Source organism: Cydia strobilella, chromosome 2 (genome assembly GCF_947568885.1).
Source record: "Cydia strobilella chromosome 2, ilCydStro3.1, whole genome shotgun sequence".
In the NCBI taxonomy this organism is placed as follows: domain Eukaryota; kingdom Metazoa; phylum Arthropoda; class Insecta; order Lepidoptera; family Tortricidae; genus Cydia; species Cydia strobilella.
The window spans coordinates 5,367,413-5,388,254 of record NC_086042.1 but is presented as its reverse complement, the minus strand read 5'-3'; the positions used below and the strand labels follow the sequence as shown (position 1 = coordinate 5,388,254).

General features: G+C 40.9%; 1 protein-coding gene across 7 annotated transcripts in view; it reads right to left on the bottom strand.

Annotated features, from left to right (window-relative positions):
- LOC134750648 (serine/threonine-protein kinase Doa) overlaps positions 1-20,842 on the bottom strand; it is a 69,887-nt gene that overhangs the window by 8,065 nt on the left and 40,980 nt on the right. For 3 of the 7 annotated variants that reach the window (XM_063685907.1, XM_063685914.1, XM_063685891.1), the window contains 4 exons: positions 13,628-13,754; positions 1,255-1,336; positions 631-697; positions 15-128 (listed from right to left, as the gene is read on the bottom strand). In XM_063685907.1, coding sequence (XP_063541977.1) covers positions 15-128; positions 631-697; positions 1,255-1,336; positions 13,628-13,754 — 390 coding nt within the window. Of the gene's footprint in view, positions 1-14; positions 129-630; positions 698-1,254; positions 1,337-2,965; positions 3,760-4,020; positions 4,315-11,255; positions 13,591-13,627; positions 13,755-20,842 lie in introns of those variants that run through there. The other 4 variants (XM_063685886.1, XM_063685870.1, XM_063685899.1 and 1 more) reach the window with 3 other exon arrangements.

Sequence of the window (20,842 nt, the reverse complement as noted above, 5' to 3'; positions counted from 1 at the left end):
GTAGATGTACTCACTTTTTACAGTCTGGGTCCACTTCAGCTAACTTTTCTAATACGTTTATCTCTAGTTTTGCAGCCTCTCTGTACTTCTCTACATTTTTAATTATCTTCAGAGCCATTCTGTGTTCCCTGAAATCATATAAACAATTACTTAATCTAAGAGTACGATTGAGTTTGCTGGCAAAATTTTCAAAGCAAAAACTAAATAAAAATACACAACAACACTGCCAAACAATGTTTCAGCATCCGGCGTTCAAAGTAGGTACTAGTCATCGCTCTAATACGGCACGATTTAATTTACAAACGACTTGTAAACAAAATACGCGAGAGTAAGTAATTGATCATTTAACCTTCCCGTACAGGTATTGCCTTTTTTATTGCTGGAATTTAAGGTACGTAAAAATGTCAAATCATCCTACACAACTTGTTACAAAATGAGATCTTTTCGGTTATCATATTTACTATTATCATTGTTCCTTGGGGTAGTCCAGAAGATTTTGACAATAAAAAAAGTAGAATAATCTATAAATTGTATTGTATTAAAATGGGCTGCAATCGTTTTCCCCCTGAACTCTTCAAATACATTTGGCGATGTGTAATAACAGAGGCTGCGTAATATAATAATACTTACATTTCTAAATCTTTCACCTCCACCACTTTGCCGAACGTGCCCTCACCGAGCGTGTCGATGATTTTGTCTGCAATGAAACCAAGTAGTCGAAATTAGTCAAATGAAGCGGTGACAAAGTCATGGTGGAGTTTACATTAGATTTTAAACCATAAAAAACTGTCAAGTTACCCTTTGAATGACAAGCATCGATATTTAACACTTGTAACTTGTTGATTTCAAAAAAGATTAAAACCAATGTTGACAGCCCCACCATGACTTCGGATAAAATATCATTACAATGATGGTAGGTGGCTTTATTTTTATGTATTTATATTATTTGTAATCAAAACTGAAATTAAAAAATAAATTTAAAATCTTCATTTTCAACTGGAAACACTGAACAGGAAAGCTTGATTGAAGTTCTAGTAAGAAACAAATGATTTTATAAAATCGCGATTCCTGTTGTAAAAATTGATGTTCTGTGTAATTTTTTTACATGTTGATTCAAACTGTTGTGTGAATGCAAATGCGCGACAAATGAATATTTGTCACCAGAATTTTAGTTATTTTTAAGTGTCTTTGAAAAGTATTATTTTATGTGTAGTGTAAAATATAGATATAGTTTGTTATGTTGTGGACACGAACATCTCGCTCCCATGACATATCCGGGCCAGTAGACGAGGTGTCCGTCCTTGTCGTCCTTGACGGAGGAGCGCGCGCGGGAACTCTGCAGAGGGACGCCGCCGCCGCGCCAGGCCGCCAGGAGTCGCCAGGAGTCGCAGTCGCCGCCAGCGCCGTCAGCACCGCGCCGCGCCGTCACACCGCGCGACGCACACGCACCACGCCACAAGCACGAAGAGCGCCACGCGATCGCCACGACCCGAGTAGTGTTGTACCCAACAATCAGACAATGGAACGGTTGCCCGTCAGACAAGCGACAATTGGTATTGTGTGTCGTACATGCTGTTAGATGGCGGACGGTGGGCGCTGCGGAGCGGTGTCGAGCGACGCGCGGCGGGCGAATGCGGCGCTGCAACCTCCGCCGCGCGTCGCTCGACGGGATTGGACCGGGACGGGGTGGGACCGCAACATACGCAACTTGACTTTCGTCTCACTCTCATAATAACCACTCAAACAGGTCACATAGGGGAAGTGTCCACCCGTATCCTGACGTTAAAACACTAATAGAATCATCATTGCAATACTAACACTAGCACTCGTATCTATGTAGAACCTTTTTCTTTTGAACTTCGAAAATATATTCACGCAAAATAATGGCATGTTAGTCTTGAGAAAACGTACAAAAAAGCACAATACATGCACTACCATTGCAGTCATTGATAGTATTTACTAATATTTAAACTAAATCAATGTCAACGCAGGGTATACTTCGGCGATTGATAACGACTCGAAGTTAATCGGGGTACCCTCAGTTTATGCTAAAGCAAGTTAAGTTGTAAACAAAGTATACCCACATATATATAATTTATGTTTCAGTAACGAAATACGTGCATTTTAAATGAGACGTCGCTGCGCTTACAAAATAAAATATGACTAGTAATGATACGGTAATATACTTAATACCTAAACCCAAAATTACTTTTTTTAATACAGTTGCTCAAAAAGTGGTACTTTTTGTGGCTGCGTAGCGTGCGAGAAGCTCAATTTCTCGAACTAGTGCTTTTTACTTTTTAGTTCCAAACTATACTTTCGAAACGCAGTTAAAATTGAATTTAGCGCGGAGCAGGTACCAGGGCCTCATGAGTTATGAGGAGGTGTCGTTGACCAACCCGCGCCGGGCCCGCGGCGGCCGCGGCCGGGGCGCGCACGAGCATGAAGGTATCGCGGGCTGCGGCAGCTCGCGTATCTTAGCTGTATAGGTACTTTTGGTTTTGGTTTGGTTTGGTGGTATGATTCTACTAATGATATATTAATTTATTATTTTTTCGCAATTGTATTAAAAAACGTCGTTTACAACACGTGTGAAATGTCTTTTTACCACTCGTACCGAGTCTTGCCACTCGCTTTCAGCTCGTGGCAAGATACCTCGGTACTAGTGGTAAAAAGACAATTTCACACTAGTTGTAAAATGTACTATTACAGAACCTTATTGTGTACATGCCAATTTTGCAGGCGTAACGACGCAGCCAATACTGTGATCGGTGTTAGCCACGCTACCTATTTTTAGTAATGGATTTTATAGGTTGCAGTTTAAGGAAAACATATTTTGCCGAACCGGAAAGTCATATCATAACATATTGAAACTATTGGAATGTGAGCAAATAAAGCACGGACCAGGTTATAGACACGCGGCACACAGACGCAGACGGCAGGCGGTGGGTTAGGCGGTGCTTACAGGCGGCGTGACCGCGCGCCGCAAGTGGTGGCGCGGGCGCTGCGGGCGCCGACGGCTGCGCAGCTCCGGCGGCAGCGCCACCACGTCGCCTACGCCCAGAGGCTCCGGCTTGCGCCCGGGTTCCGTCAGCTCCGATCCTTTCTCTGCCATGCGCCCGTACATCTCGTCTAAGTGGGCGTACTTCATTATCAAACTCTGGATTTCTTTACGTCGCGTTTCCCGCTCGCTGAGCATGCGGTCGCCGACAGGCGTTTTGTCGTCGTCCTCGTCGCTCGACGGAAAGTAAATCTGTCTCTGTCTACCCACTTCTCCCACCGGCGAGGTTGGAGTTCTTGTCACATTGTTTTTCGAATTCGTCTCGTAAATACTGTGCTGTGGAGGCGATACTAAGTCCCGAGCACCTGGATGTATGTTGATATCAATGGGTCGAAGCGAAAGTTTGTTTTTGTCGTTGTGCTCGCTTCTTTCGGCCCTCAGGGACCTCCTTCTGTGCCTGCGATAAATGCTATCTCTATCCTTTCCATAATGATGGTCTCTAAGAGGATCATCAAACCCATTTTTATCATAGAGTTCCTTCTCCAGGTTTTTTTTCCCCATCGAAGGCATTCGACGGTCAGCTGTATTTCTGTAAGGCGTCTTATCTCGGGTTTTTTCTCTAGAAACATTATTTCTTTTAAATGAGTTTTCCCCGAAGAAAGTAGTCGTTAAACTTTTCATCAACCCTCTCGGCGGTTCGGGCTCTAACGTCTTATCTCGGTCCACAATGTCTTTTCTGGCCTTCTCCCTCTTCTGAACTGCAATTCGATCAAGTACGGATGAATATTTATCTTCTAAGCGACTTCTAGTGCTACCTAGAAATATGGTGCTCTCTATATTGTTATTAGCTTCTTTAAGGGGATATCGTTTGGAAAACGGTGACAACTTATTATTGTAATTTTTTATGTGAGCTCTGCGGAATGAGTCACTACGTCCGAGAGCATTAATACCGGAGGTAGAATGCAGTGGGGATAGGTCTATTCGGGATTTGGAAGCGCCCAGGTAACTCGAGTACGTACGGTCGTCGTTCAGTTTCTTCGCACTGGTCACACCGGAGAGCGACGTATACGGCGAGATGTGCCCATTGGTGTCATATCGTTGGACATTCGACAGGGATAACTTGTTGTTGGATAAAAGCTTATCGTCATATCTAGTTCTCGCGGCTGTCAGCTTTGTATCGGCGTCTGATTTCTCGGAGGGTCCCCGTCGTGTCAATCTATTGATAAAACTAGAATACCCATCTGATAACAGCTGAGTTACGCTTGCCGTAGTAGATGATCTCTGGTAGCGGTGCCGTCTAGGGCTTGTTGTGCCGTTACCGTTTGCAGTTATGTTGGCCATGTTTGTTTAGTCTTGCGAGCAGTTTTCACTTTTATGTAAGCACTCTTTTCACTGTGACACGTCTCGCAACACTCACTAAACGTCATAATTTCACATTCAGGATTATTAAATGGATATGTTTTGTATTCGCCGATGGGGTGAATGCTTCACCACCGGACATACCACTGGTTCTATCTCGAGATTGGGAGCGTACCTAAGCGCGAACGAATTTCAGAAAGATCAGTAGCGCAGGCGAGTGCGGCCGGCAGTGCCAAGTAATGGTCGTGGACTAAAAATATCAGCAACCCGTGGGAGCGCCCTCCCGCACGCTCGGGCTGGCCGCCGTGCGCGCATTTCGTCGCATTACTCTCTCTATACCTACGAGAGTATATGCCAAAGTGGCATTTACAAGTAATTCTGCTAACAAATACCTATTTAACGATATTATACATTAAACCGCACCGGATTTGGCACAATGAAAATTCGATATTTTTGCGTAAAAATATTTTAGTAACCTAATATTCATGTACATATTAAGTTATTAATATCGGTAGCACAAATTCAGCTTTGATTTCCACTTGCATATAAGTCATATATAAGTATATTTTCAATTTAATATTATATATACTCTCATAAAATAATATCGGTATTAGTCATCAACGCACACAAGATTTTGGCATCCATTCTATTGCCTACGCTTTCGAGTTTAATTTCAGGTGAAGATGACATCTACCTTCATCGCCAAGGGCGCCTTTTATCATTTTCATTGAAAGGGACATATTGCAATGTTTGCCTGATAGCGAGGCGAGCGCCTTTCTCTGACCGGCGAGCTGAGAGCCAAGACAGTTCTGTCAATAAGCGGCGTGTAATTGGGTTAGTGGAGCGCGTGCACGGAATAATGATGCGCTGCCGTTGGACACGCGTGTGCCACAATATCATCATCACTGTACACGCCGTAACTCTTATCTAACAGGTCAAACGTGCAACGATAAGGATAATGTATCATGTAATATCCTAATAGGGAAAAAGTATAATGCACTAAAAGCAGAACGGATGCGGGCGCAATGAAGCACGTCCGATAGCTGGGAAACAACGAAACACGAGGGCGGTCCGTGCGACTGTCACAAGTTACAAGGCACAGTGTAAGTAAACAAAGCTGTTGCAGGCAAAGAGAGTACTCATTGCGATATCTTTATCTTAGTAAGTACTCGTCTGGCTTACTTATACTTGAAATAAATGTTTGATTTGAACGTGTAAAGGGTGAGTTGCATTAATTCGCATTCTTAGGTACATTTGCATGCAATGCATCGGAAACGCTCTGCCAAGATATTTCACGATCTCAGCATGTTTATCGCAACCCGACGTCTATTAAAAGTGGCTACTTTCACTTGCCAATTTTACAGTAGGTAGTAGGTTACGTTACGTTCATGTTCAGCGAAATGGTAACGTTTTCTTGTTCTAGAATTTAAATAGCACGACATGCAAACCATTTCACATGACCAACGTGTTTGACAAGTAGCTGTGGCTTAAACCAATACAGAATCCACTTATTTCGCAACTATTGAGAAAAGATTATTTTATTTAATAGACTAAAAGGAAGTAGGTACATACCGTTGGTATTAACATGCAATCATCGAGAGACAGAGGATAGTTAAAACTTTGTAACTTATATTTGAGAGCCTTTACAATGTTTAAAGTCTTCATTTTGTAAGCAGTTATACACAGAGTAATTAATAAAAACAACGTCCCGAATGAAGGGCTAGCACAGGTGAATTCTAGGTATTGAATGGGCACTATCATCACTGAACACTATCTTTACGAACGTTTCGTACAATAACATAGGCCGTGCAGCCGGCTGTCAACTGTCGATGAAGTCAGTTGTTAGTATTTATTCGAGTTGGGGTGCAGGTAAGAAACGATTCGGGATTGGATAACGCATCCCCTAGTTCTCAGGGGCACGTATTGTTAACACTACAAAGAGGGACTCTGCGAACCCGGGTTAAGAATAAATAAATGAAGTACTAATATGTACCTACTTACTCAATTTACTCGGAAACATAATCTAAGAGATTTATCATTTGCTAAACGTAATATATGTATAAACTTAAATAAGAAACGTGGTTAGTTCATTAGCCTGAAGCAGCAAAAGAATGGCATGAAGTGATGAAAATATATGAGAGATCCCTTTATAGAGATGACACTGACCTTGGAACATAGCCCACTACACGCACCATCCACATCGAAAAGTATTTCAGCTACCGCGGACAACACTTTAACTACATCATGCCACTTACACCCATGATCTTTAAGAAACCGCTTATAAAGTTCATAGAAAGACGTGAACCTCAAGGAGGGAGGCAGCCTTATATGCTGGTGTTTTATTACTAATTCTGTCATTGTGTTAGCACTACACTTCACACGGTTTACACGGAATGTAGCCCAAGTTAGGGCGGCGGGTGTTCAGCCCGCCGGCTGCCTCGCAACTGTATCGCGGGGGCGATACAACCACCTAGTGCGCGGCGTATCTTCTTTCAATAACAAGGGATAATGAAGATTATATTTTAATAAAACAAAATAAAAAAACACGTTAAAACGGTTGTGGCAGAATTTCAGGCGAGACGTTCATCGTCTCGAAGCGAACTGTATGGTGCCGCGACGGATTGAAGAGTGCAAACCAATGGAGCGGAGAGTCGTAATGGAATCTTTCATCGGTTGAAACAGGATTTATCCGCGTTTAGGCGGCACGTTAATTGTCGACAACTCCTTTAGCAACGCAATTACACATACTTTTCTTTGAATAAACACAATAATATTCACTTAGGTATCCCTATACGCATGTTGACTAGATTTTGTATGCATGCGTCATTTTATCCTACTTTTTATGAAGATCAATGTCTAAATGGGTCTAACTTCATTAATGCCTCAACTCCTAACACGTCAAATTGACAATAATTCGTACTTGGCGCTCGAACGAAACGCCTCTTACAAAATGATACCGTAAGTACGTATCATACCATACCAGCAAGTGCTGTGTGTGACATCACAGCCAAGTTGCAGCCGTCCTAATGTAAAGAAAAGCAAGAATTTTGCTATGTCGATCGGGAAATGTAAATAGGTAAATTGAACATTTTTATTACATCAGGCGTATTAGCGTAGTGACTGTAGCGTAACTATACATCGGTTTTTTTAACATTAAAAAAAGGGTTAATAATCTTGACGAGTTTTTTTATTGAAAAACACTTGAAAAATAAGTTACTCATAGAACATGGACCAGCCAAAATGTATGAACCAGCCAAATTTGTTTCGCGATTTCGGGGTTGTTCCCATAGTAAAAGATGCTCAGTATAATCCCAAAACCTCCCTGGCAACGGGAATGCACTCTTTTTTTTTGCCACCGTGTATACATATTTCCATTCTTTTCGTTTCATAAGTACCTAATAGTTAAAACATTATTTAAAGTATTTTTCAATAAAAAGACATTAAGATTGTTTACCATTTTTTTAATGCTAAAAAACGAGAGCGTAAGGACCCGTCTGGTGGTAAGTGGACATACACTTGTAACTCCCAGTTGTCGGTACAAGGATTAGCTGTGTAGATAAATTACATATTTTTAGGGTTCCGTACAAAAGGGTAAAAACGGGACCCTATTACTAAGACTTCGCTGTCCGCCCGTCCGTCTGTCACCAGGCTGTATCTCATGAATCGTGTAGTGTAGCTAGACAGTTGAAATTTTCACAGATGATGGTATTTCTGTTGCCGCTATAACAACAAATTACTAAAAACAGAACAAAATAAATATTTAAGTGATTTTTTGACGTTTTTTTTAATGGCCGGTTTTTTATTCGTTCCCAGTATAAAGGGGCCCCACTGACTGTCAGTCCGCCGGCCGATATCGGCCTGTCAGTTAGAACAAAAATTTGACAGTTCCGAACAACTGACAGGCCGATATCGTCCGGCGGACTGATAATCAGTGGGCCCCTTAAGACTTTTGCGGAATATGTACTAGAAGATTAAAGCAATTTTAATTTTTTTTGGGGGTGTATTATAAATTCAATCATATTCAATTAAAATCATACGCGATATAATCCGTTTTCAGTTTTATTTCATGAGTAACTATCGTGGTAACCGAGGCAATATTAAAGCAATTTTGATGACTACCTATTACCTATATATAAGTACTCTTGCTAAAATATTTTACCTTTTTTTCCAATAAAGTATTCGTATGTCTCACGAGGGCTACATAAAAATTGATTGAATTAACTGAAGGTGGCCGGCGCAGAGACGCAGTAAACGATACGGGCAAGGTCGGCCGGAAGGAACTGGGCATTACCAAATAGATAGGTGGGCTACGAAACGGCGTACCGCATTTATCAGACCATATCTGCGAGCGTGCCACTCGCCGGCTTTAATGATACGCGATACCGACATGCCTACATACATCATATACCGACGAACTTGAACTCTTGACTTTGCTGTTGAGTAATCGTCAAGTGTAAATGTTACTAATTACGAAATAAGATATAAACGCTAAAAAAACATCCAGAAGGACAACATATAACTGTTAATAAGAAAGAAGATAACACGGCACGGTACAAATTTGGAGTTCGAGAATACTCCAACTCCAAATTTCTCAATAAACCTGCACACATATTTATACAATATGGGTCGTTGGTCACGCATTATATTATAAACGTCAGAATGATTTCTTCTGTTGTAATGAAGTTGCGGGACATCTGATTCATTTGCAAAACTGACTTCAACTAGCTAGAGGCGGGTTTCAATTTAAAATTCGTAGTACAATTCAAAACAATTGAAGCGGAAACTTCTTGATTATTATCTATTAGTCAAATGTTCGAGTGGGTCTACGTTGACTTTACGAGTAGGTACTGTTTTTTAACCAGGCAATGTTAAGCAAGTATATGGTACACGGCTTATGACTTGGTCCCCGTTATCCCGTTAATCCGTTTGCTGCGTATTGGGACCGTGCACGACGACAGCGCCACACAGCCGTTGCAACTATAGGCCCGTATTTTATCACAACTATTAAGCGAGAAGTAAGTAAATCGTAATAATTTCAGTGAAAACTACTGAACGGATTTTTTATGCGGGTTTCACCTATGAGTATAGTGATTCTTGAGGAAGGTTAAGGCGTATAATTTGTTAAGGTTTTGTGTAAATTGGTTGAAGTATGACGATATTTGCTAATGAAGCCAGAAAAAAATCACGCTGGCTAAGAGCTTTAATCGAAAACGCTGCCCAATCCGTTTGAGATATTAGAACGTCTGGTAGAATGGTTTCTCTTGTATGTATGTCTATCTTTTAAGGATAACTTAATATATCCATTCTTATCTTCTACAAAAAGAAGACGGATACAATATTAATAATTATCAAATTAAATACGTTAGTTATATTAAGCATTTCATACATATTGCAATGGTCCCTTACACAATGCAATTTAAATAAATATCTTAGTAATCGTAAATTAAAGTTCTATTTAGAGGTATGAAATGTTAAAAACGCTAACTTCCGTTAGTGCCAATTTTTACCACCGCTTACGCTGCGATCGCTTTACTTACCCCCACCATGCACTTCGCACGGTGCTAAATAGCGTCAGATTGTATGGGAATACTCTATGTCTACACAATGCAGCGTACGGCATAATCGAGACGAAGGCTTTAGTTACAGGTAGGATGAAACCTAGAGCTATCTAGTAAATTATCAATTTTAGTTTTCCGGAAATGCATACTAACATGCCACCCTTGCGGACGAGTGCTCCTCGTCTATATAGAGAGGCAAAGGTCGTTACGCTTTTGTGGACTCCTTTGTTTTGGACCCTGGCTTCGGTTACAGTTTGTAAATGACACTCGGGAAGCGGGGACCGCCATCATAGGTCGAGGTTCTCTATCACAAATTTACCTACCTACCTAAAATGCAAAACCTATTTTGGTACATTACTACTATTCGCGCTTGGAAAGTTGTTATCGATATACAAAGCGCCATTCAGTAATTTCAGTATCAATAGAATGCACAAACTGCTAAACGCCAGATGCAATAAAACATGACAGAGCGCAAAACAATCGTCCAAAACGTCTGGTTATTACTGTTGTATAAAAATATGACTTGGTATTGGATGTAGCGGTTGTAGGTGACAAATAAACGAAATTTCATAAAGTGAGGTGTTGAGGGTACCTACTTTCTCATGTCAGTGCATGGATAAAGGTTTGTCCTCTCATCGAGTGGGCGGCGCGCGTTGGAGGGTCGTGTGTAATCATAACAACGGGTGTGCGGTGCTTCGCCTAGGTGAAGGTGATCGTCGCGATACTATTCCTGTGCGCATGCGTTGTTTTTAATGCGCGAATATGCGCCACGTGGCGCCATCTAGCGAGCGCCATTGGAATCACATGCTTGTACCAGCTGCTAAGACTATTTTCGTTGTCATGTACGTGCATTTGTTTACAGCTGAAGGCTTCATAAAAAAATCAATGCGTTTATATTCATGTCATGATATAAGCCAACTATAAACACCGGAAATATGCGGAATTAACCTAAAATTGCCATTCTAATTAATTTGAATTTAACATCTTAACGAGGACATACATGCATATGATTTTGTTATTGTGTAAAATATTATATAACGAAACAGCAATGCATTCTGCATTTCATTAGTTAAAACATTTAATGCAGTGGTTTCAACAGCGTGGTTAAATATCTGATTGTTAAGAATACCAGTCCTTGACCTGATAATATGCAAAAATAGATACACATGCTCTCAATATTCACGAATGCTAGTAGCAGTAGCGCAATGCGTACATATATCTTCTACTTAAACAGCGGTCATACTTGATTCAGAAATGTCTAATAATAATATAATGACTAAATATTTATTTTTTGTAGTTGTATAAACACACTTTTTAAAGTTAAATATGAGTCTGACCTCTACTTCTTTAGGTGGTTCTTGCGGCTTGAATTGGGGCACGTGTGGTGGTACAACAAGAGGAACAAAAGAGCAGGAAGGTTTGGGCTCCGCTGGAGCCGGCTTGCTCTCGAAAGATCGCTGCTTCGGCGGAAGTTTAGCATCCTTTTCCACTACTGTTGACGCCTCTACATGTTCTATTTGTATCTGTGGTGATGTGTAAGGCACTGCACCTTTCTCATTGTCACCGACCGATGTTTTGCTATTAGTTAACCAAGAAGACGGCACTGCCGGCGGATGCGGCGGTGTTATAGGCGATATTTCGGGGACACTGACTTTTACAGCACTGGTATTCACAATTTGACAAGCTTCTATATTTTTTTCATTATTATTATTACAGTATAACGATTCACTCACTTTTGTAACTTGTTCATGATTTTCAAAGACAGGTACAATGGCGTGTTTTTCAACTGATATGCTTGGCGTGACATCTGTTTTAGAGTCTATTCTATCTGGTATACTATTAGTTATGTTAATTATAGGCATCACGTTGTTGTTATTTGGAATGAGCTGATTAGGAATATTAACTGGTGTTTTATTTGGAACTAAGTTTTCATCTTTCACACTGTTACTAACATCACTTGGCACTATTTCGTTAAATTTTGGTGGATTAGGAATAAGCGGCGAAACCTCGTCCCTACTTTGTGAAAAGTCTGTGCTTTCACAAGAAGACAGTTCGTCGAGACTTTGAGGTAGGTCGAGAGCAGAAGCCTCGTGGTAGTCGGTGGAGGACGGGGACGTGTCGTCGTCGCTGGTGGCGTCGCCGCCCAGGGGCGTCTCTGAACTTTGGCTGGTCGGTACGAATGCCAAGCTAGACGTAACATCGATCGAGGTATCTGCAATTAACGACCCTTCACTTTGGACCGATGATTGTCTGTTATCGGAGATAGAGTCTACACCGCAGACTTTTTCATTATCGCCAGTTTCTTGATTAGAAACATTTAAAAGACAAGTTGTTGTTGCATCTTCAGTTCGTAAACTTTGATCGTCTTCAGTTCGTAAACTTTTGTCGTCTTCGGTTTGTTCGTTATTAACAGTAGTTGTTGTTGCTGACGGTTGACTATGACTATCCGTAAACGTTTCAACTTTAGGTTCTTCTACCACTGGCAAACTCATGTATTGAGGTATCGCATATTCTATGTCACTCAATGGCATGTAATGAATATCTTTATGATCTCCAATTGCGTTTTCGTCGTAATGAGGAGTGTAATATTCAAATGCAGCATTGTCTGTACCATACTGCATAATGGCCCAAGGATCGTTGGACGGTATCATGGGTACACTGTCAAAATACATTTCTCTCTGAATAAATTCTCCTGGTTTATAATCCCACGTTGGCACGAAGCAGTCTTCAAACGCCATGTAATCATCAGGTAACATGACAATTGGCTGGCTGTATTGCGCGGGACCTAGGGCGTATGATCCGTCATAAAACGGATTATTAAGTACAAGTGGAGCAGTGTCGTGGGGTTCATATTCTACAAAAACTTCAGGTTCAACCATCAACCCACATCTAGATAAGTCTGGCTCAGACCTACACAGCCGTGGTTTAATTTCAATTTCATTTTCTAATTCATCGTATATGTATGACGCATCGAAACTATTTGTTCTTCTAAAATTGCTATTGAATGCTGGTAACACAGGCTGCGTATAAAGGTCCTTCTGTAGCTCGGGGTCATCCGCATGTGTTTCAAATTGAGTGTTGTAAGTTGGCACACCCACGTTGTTTATTTCGTGCAGAGTATTCTCATTGTTTGTTAACCTTGGGGCACTGTCAGGTTGCGCAGGCAGTGCGGGTGGTTCGAGAGGGTAGTTTGCCGGTAAGAGAAGAACGGGTGGAAGGGCGGGCGGGGGCCCGCAGAAGAGTAAATTGTTAGGCGGCGGACGCGACGGTTGGTCAGCCATGGCTCGCGCTCGCGCGCGGCCGGGCTCGGCGGGCGAGTATTTCGGGGCGTCGGGAGAAGCGCGCCAGGCGGCCGGCAGAGCTTCGCGACTGACTGAAGGCGTACCAACTGACGAAGGCGAACGCAAATAGAACGGGCGCAAGCGCGAGGAGGTCGCCGTCTCTCGCGCACATCTTCACGGGCGAAGGCGCACGCGCGTTTACAATCCAAACCCGTCCCGCACGTTATCCCAAACGGGCGCGCTGACGTTTCGCGCTTTATTCTGGTTCCGCATTTTGCATTCGACAGGTACACGAGCTAACGTTATGTTCGACCAACTAACAGACAGGCTTTCGGGTGAACACTTGTGGTGATGACGAGCGTTGGGTATAAAGAAAAAAATCCTTTCATACTTCTCCTTAAAGTAAGAAATAAGGAACGGTTACTGACCTGTTCCGGGGGTGAACGAGGTGAAGACTCGTCGCGGTGATGTCTCCGCCGCCTGTGTGAAGTCGGCGATCGCCTGTGATGCGAACGTTTGGAGCGTTCATTTCGCCGCCTCCACGAGTGCTCCGAGCTGCGAAATCATCGATCAATAGGCTGTAGGGGGTTAGTGAAAAGGTAACACGATAACGAATCGTATACAAATAATGTTGAGGTGAGGTTAGAGCGTACTAGGAACGTGGAGCTGTTACTAACGTTGTCGATCGTCCTCTGCCAGCGGAGTGAGGGTCTATGAGCTGCGCGAGTTGGTCGGGAGGCGGCACGCAGCAGACGCGTAGGACCGCGCATAGAGCAGCCCAACGACGTCGCCCCGTGCCTAGGCCTTTAATAACCTTAGAGTCCACTGGTGATTACAGTGAAACATATGTATATAACAATGCCATTTATCAAGTTCTTTTCTATTCACTCATCATTTAACAAGTATAATAGCTACAATATGAAAGTATACATTGATCAATAAACCGTAAAACGTTAGCACTAAATCCGCTGCACTGTCGGGCACACACAAAATGAATAGTCAGCAAGCCAAGGTTAACAGATGACGTGTATCGCGGTCGACTGTTTCTTTGAATGATAGCGAATGTTGCGATAGAGGGTCGAGAGGAACTGCCATTGTAAAGCGAAGCAAGGCATGTCAAGAGTACGCCACACTTGACAGGAACCTGCCGTGGGCTGCGGTCACCGGCGTACTGCCAATCGACTCAGCACACGACCACTGTCGCACGCGCGGCATGATTGCTTAGATACAGCAACATACAATAAATTCGCGTTTGCAAACGGTGCGTCAACTAACTTCATACCTAACTGAACAATCTATCTTGATAATATTATTATGAATAAAAAACCCACGAGGTTATCTTTAGATCGCGTGTTTCAGATAGGGATATAGGTGCAATGAGTTAACTTTGTTGAGAACAGCTTACCTTGACCTTAAATTTGCATGCACCTAATATTGAAAATCTCTTTACGGTTCGTAGGCATAAACTATTCGGATTGATGAAAAGTAGACAGGGTCTTGCAAACAAAACAGGTTTCGTTTCTGAGTTTCCGACGGGCGTGAACGTCACGCCATGAGTTGGTTTCAGACTGGTAATGTCACTTACCAACAAACCCGCATGTGTTGTGGACTATAGAGAAGCGTGTCGAAAACCCTTATCAATCGAACACTATCATCACACTCCTCGTCTAATTTTTCTATATACATCATGGTCGAATTTAATCTTAAATACAAATATGTACCGGTTAAGAAGAAGGTAGGGAATGAATGGCCAACTGACGTGAACTGCAACTACAAGAATGTGTAAGTGGCGCTCTCACTTCTATAATGGAATTAACTTTACGTAATTGGTTTACCGACCAAGGGGATATTAAAGGGTTAAATATGGCATACATGACTAGAAGTCTGAGATTATGTCAATTTTAAGTAGAGAGTGGTAATCTTAAAATCATTTGTTGGAAGATATGGACAAAGTGGTGACATCTAGTAACGAGTAGCTGAATCATCACTACATAGTATAAAACAAAGTCGCTTTCCGCTGTCTGTCTGTCCCTATGTTTGCTTAGATCTTTAAAACTACGCAACGGATTTTGATGCGCTTTTCACCTATCAATAGAGTAATTCTTGAGGATAAAGGTTTTATATAATTTGTAAAGTTTTTGTGTAACCCGGGCGGGTCGCTAGTTATTTATACGAAATGAACGTCATCCATTATTTGACCCTTCAAATAGTAACAAAGTTACGAAAAACCATTTTATTTTGACTACCTATGTATAAGATTATATTATCATCTCTTAGAGATAAACTTACTTATAAAATTCTGTTTGAGAATAATGTACTTAAGCATAATCGCTTAGAGCGAGATTAATTTTCAGTGTTGGTGATCCCAAATAAATAAAATAAAAAATAAATTCATTGTATAACAATTCGAAGTTGGGAAATGGGAACTTGCATTAAAAAAAGCCGTAAACAGAACGATAGATGGATGTCCATATGCGGCATATGGCGTTAGATTAAGTTATCTGCATTCACAAACGATCCAATTCCGAGCTCGGTCGAGTCGTCAACTAACGCCAACAGAGCTGCGCGGGCGGCCGCTAATAAATGGCAGCATTTAAATGTCACATTGTGTTTAGCACCACACGTTGAACTTGAACACGTCTCAATGGCAGCTCATGTGATCGATTCTGCACGTGCATAATGAAGTTGGGCATTACAATGCAGGTGCATTACGAAATATTATTGTTTTAAATAGGCATGAAACTGCAAGTAAGTTAAATCTGACGAACTGTGACGTGCTTGAATAATTTTAGCAACAGGAGGTAAGTCATTATCAGATTAGTTTGAATATAAAATATTGAAGGCACGTTTACGTACTTCCGTTGAATAGCTGGTATTGTCGCGTCGGCGCGCCGCGACCGGCAGTCACCCAGGGCGTTTCAATGATGGATAAAGCCAAGCGTCAGTGTCCAACGAATACGTCGCGAATACAAACACACAGCGTTCACTTTCAGCGACTGACGACGTCAACATTATCGATTCGCGGTATCTGTAATGTTTACTGCGAAAACCGGCTTGTGAATCTCTTAAGAAACTAATGCTTACGACAAATTCACATCAGTGACGAGATGTTGCAGCTCGTGATTTAAAACATCTGAAAGTTCTCTTTATGAATTTTATTAACGGCTGGCTTAATTTCGCTCATTAAGGCCTTGTTTTCTTTTTAATTGGTGGAATGGAAAGCGCCAGGTCGGTCGGTTCCTTCCGCTCTTCTCGTAAAAGTGCCGGTTAAGGAGCTTTAATTACGACGGGCAACCTGAGGTGCTTGCTCGCCGAAGGTGAAAGCCGACTCTACGTAACTACATGAGTATGTAACTTGGAACCTGTAACACATGTTCAAGTATATGTAAACACTGCTTACTGGTGGAGGTAATTAGACATTTCATGGCAGTATATTGAGAAGGAAAAGCAATTGATTTCCTTTACGGCTCGTTATTTCTCGGTTATTAAACTTAATATCTACGTCAGTTCCAATTATATTGTAGCCACCGGAAACTCCATTAATATAATTATTTATTAAAGCTATCAAATAGTTCTGGTTGACTAAAAGTAGGTATTTGGAATGGTAAATGTTAAAAGCATCGTTGTTGTCGGCGGAGACTATTGTATAAAAATAAATAAACAGATTAGATCAAGAAACAATGACGAATTATATTATACTACGAATAGACGAATCACTGTCATAATAGGTATATTCAAAATATAGAGACACATACCTAGAACAGAACAAGCAAAAACTATTTACAAGTTCAGATCGTGAAACCGAGAGTAAAACGTCGAGGCACAATGACCATAATCGATCTCGGGCCGAAACTGCGACTCGACTCGGTTACGAAATCATAACCCAACGTGACACGACCACGTCCGGTCAAGGTTTCACGTCAATTGTGAGCCGGTAATACCTCTTTTTAGGGTTCCGTACCCAAAGGGTAAAAACGGGACCCTATTACTAAGACTCCGCTGTCCATCTGTCACCAGGCTGTATCTCATGAACCGTGATAGCTAGACAGTTGAAATTTTCACAGATGGTGTATTTCTCTTGCCGCTATAACAACAAATACTAAAAACTAAATAAAATGAATATTTAAGGGGGGCTCCCATAGAACAAACGTGATTTTTTTGCCGTTTTTTGCGTAATGGTACGGAACCCTTCGTGCGCGAGTCCGACTCGCACTTGGCCGGTTTTTTTCTTTATCTTAATCGAGCCCGTTTTTGTAAGGATCACACCGTCGGCTGAAGTCTCCAACCTCACAACTCCTGGACAGGAGTTACGAAGTTTGCAACTTTAGCCGACGTCATGTCTATTCCTATGTATGGGACCAACTACATTTTAAAAGAAATAACGAAATCAGAAATTGATAGTCAAAGTGGAGGAACCGTAAGTTCTGAATTGCATGGATATGGACTAACAAGTGAATTACTTGTCCGAGGAATATTGCAAATAAAAATATATATGTTTTACAATTAATTTTCCGTTGAAGTACAAGGAATCAAATCCAAATATTAAAACTTCGATATCTATAGAGAGCACATTCTTGAGCAGTGCGCCAGTTATGTGTGGAAATATTTCCATAGTTGGAAAATTGTTTGTATTTGGTGTCAAGTTGGACGGTTGTCGGCCGCCGACAAGGCCGTGCCGGATGGGCAGATACTGTGAACTGTGTCAGTACGGGCGAGACTAAAAAACACCGCCCGCGCCGGCGGTCGTCGGGTCAATGACAACCATGACTCCTTTCTAGCGCTAAACAAATTAGACTGACTACCGAATTAACGATTTCACCATGTGCCGTCGGATGTACGCATTTTATAGGTAATTACCTAATTACTTTTGCTCTAATACTTAGTTTAGCTTTAGTTATAATTACGATAGTTTCGTTATTTATCAACAACAATATATGGAATCACAAGTTAACATACTTACTCTCATTATTAAAAATAATAATGAGTAAAGAACGTGAAAGTTTAAATCAGTGTTATAGTTACTCTCAATTAACAAACCAATAGAAAATATATGATTACCTTTAGGCAAATTAGTTTATTACGAAATGTGACTTTAAAATATACCGGTAGGTACCTAATTAGTTAGCGAATCGCGCTGCAATAAACAAACACCTTGCATTAAGCTGAGACTATTATTTATAACTAATCGCCTGACAATTTTTAGGTGCCGCCCACTGCCTAATGTTGAATACGAGATTATTCTAACCGATTTTAATTGTTACGTTAGAAGTCGTAAAGAAATTGCATAAAAATATGCAAGAGACGTTCGTTGTTGGGTATGCGGGCACGTGTTTGTGGTACCGAGTGGGACCAGTCAGTCTACAGTGAAAGTTGATCGGACCCACATTAGACATTTGTCCGACATACGAACCAAACAAACTATCTTTTCTATCCATCATAAATGTAAGCGCATTGACTGAAAAGGTTATACACATTATTTATGCCTAAATAATAAGAGCAATATTCCTAAGTCTTTATCTTAATTTATATTAATGTTATGTGTGCTTTGCGCGTTGTGCTTTTAAAACGCTCGTCATTACGGTTCAGGCGTAAGTACACGTTAATGAATATTACTTATTTAGCAGGTATTACGTTAAATGAATAACAGTTACGTTAAGATATTATTCCCCGTTACGACTTCCCTGAATTGAGCATGTCTGAGCGAAATACCTAACTGATTTCAATTATTAACCTATTCGATATATTTTCACAAATTATTTAGTGAAATTGTCTCATTATGTTGCGGAGAAGCCACAAAGCTTCACCACAACATATTGAAGACACTTTCTCTACACCTCTCTAGGCCATAACAATAACTACAGCGTTGCAGTGCTCATATGAGGGTGACAAGAGAAGTGGTACAAAGACACATTACAATCAGATAACGGAGTTAACATATCATTTCCGATCAGCTAAGCAGAACAAGACCTTGAAACATTTGCTGCAAACTATCGAAATTAATCTCAATGGACGAATACATCTACGTTTCATTGTGCCATTAGTTTGTTATTACAGATTTTAAATATATTTAGAAAACAATTAACTATTGCGGCATTTACTTACGTGACTGATAGCTCATTAAAGTCACGCACTAGTAGTATTTAGTAACAATATTAGTGAAAAATGTAGCTTTATTAGTTAAAATAATTTTGATACCCTTTAGACCACGGCCGGTGATATTTCTGCCATAGAAGTAATTAATGCCTTTAGAGCGCGAGTGTGCGAGCATTTCTCTTTCGGTGCAGATTAAACTAGAAAGCTGTTTTAATTTTAACATAAAATGAATGTCATAGACATACATAGATAGAGATTTGTAGAAGTGGTAGCAGATTTTGATAACGTATCCAGTTATCCCGAGTATACCCGATAGTGCCATTGAGTGAGCCGAAGTGATTCTTCGAAAACATGACCACGAAAATTACAGTTGAAAATTTCACATTAAGACACAATACAAAACTACTTATGTTAATAAAACCCACAATTATGAAAAATGTGTACAAGATTATATTTGACGAAAATTAAATGGTTTTAATGAATATTTGACTTCAATGTGAGTTTACCATTACGGCGGCGAAATTGCGGTAAAGAGTAGCGAGGTTAAGCAACCCGGGCAGCAGCAGGATGGAATAAAGCGCAACGATGGTGACTCACGCTAAATTGTGCAACAATTTGCACAACCGGCCAAACTTCTCGGAGACTGTCACTTTGAATTATAAAATTGTATTATGAGCAAACAGATTATTTTGCTAAAGAATGTAGCGTATCGGCTTAAGAAGAATCGAAGTAAGGTATTTAATGCGTACCAGGGACACTGAAAGTTTTTTAAATTGAGTAAGCTGCTGTAATTAGGTTAGTAAATTTTTATAATGGTTGTTTATCTCTTTCTGACCACGAGTATGCAGTTTCTTAAGGATGGAATCACCCTGAAAAGCACGTGGCTCAGTCTCCAAGGCCTTTTTTGTATCGCGATTTTGGATCCTCAGTAGATTTCTATAGGGATCGTGAGTAATAATAAAATATTTTTCATTCCGTTATATGATACTTAATTAAGGACGTCAGAATCTGCTGATAGGTATGCAACTTGTACTTCCGTATAGTAGCTATTACGTAATACCGTATGTTGGTTAGTTGCTCTTTACGAAACATGGGCAATTCTATCAGACCGCATCGTCGAATGACCACAATTTATAAGGGCCAGTTGCACCAACCATACTTAACAGACTGGTCAATATCACTCAACCGAGTACCATGAAAATTCCTATACAATAAATTTAGCGAACGCTTTAACGGTGACAGACGGTTTGGAGCAATCGAACCTAAGTAATTCAATTTACGATCGAGAATGTAGGTATCTACGTAATTTATTCTAATTTTGTCGCCGAACATATTCATATAAATGTTGACTTCATTTACATAAGGATAATTCTAATCGGAAACAAATAAAACATCATAAACTGAAGTAAACGCTGGTTCGATTCCAGCCTGGGGCACTTGAGGCCTTGGTAATTTTTAGGGTTCCGTACCTCAAAAGGAAAAAACGGAACCCAGGATCACTCGTGCGTCTGTCATGGCCTATTTTCTCCGAAACTACTAGGCCAATTAAG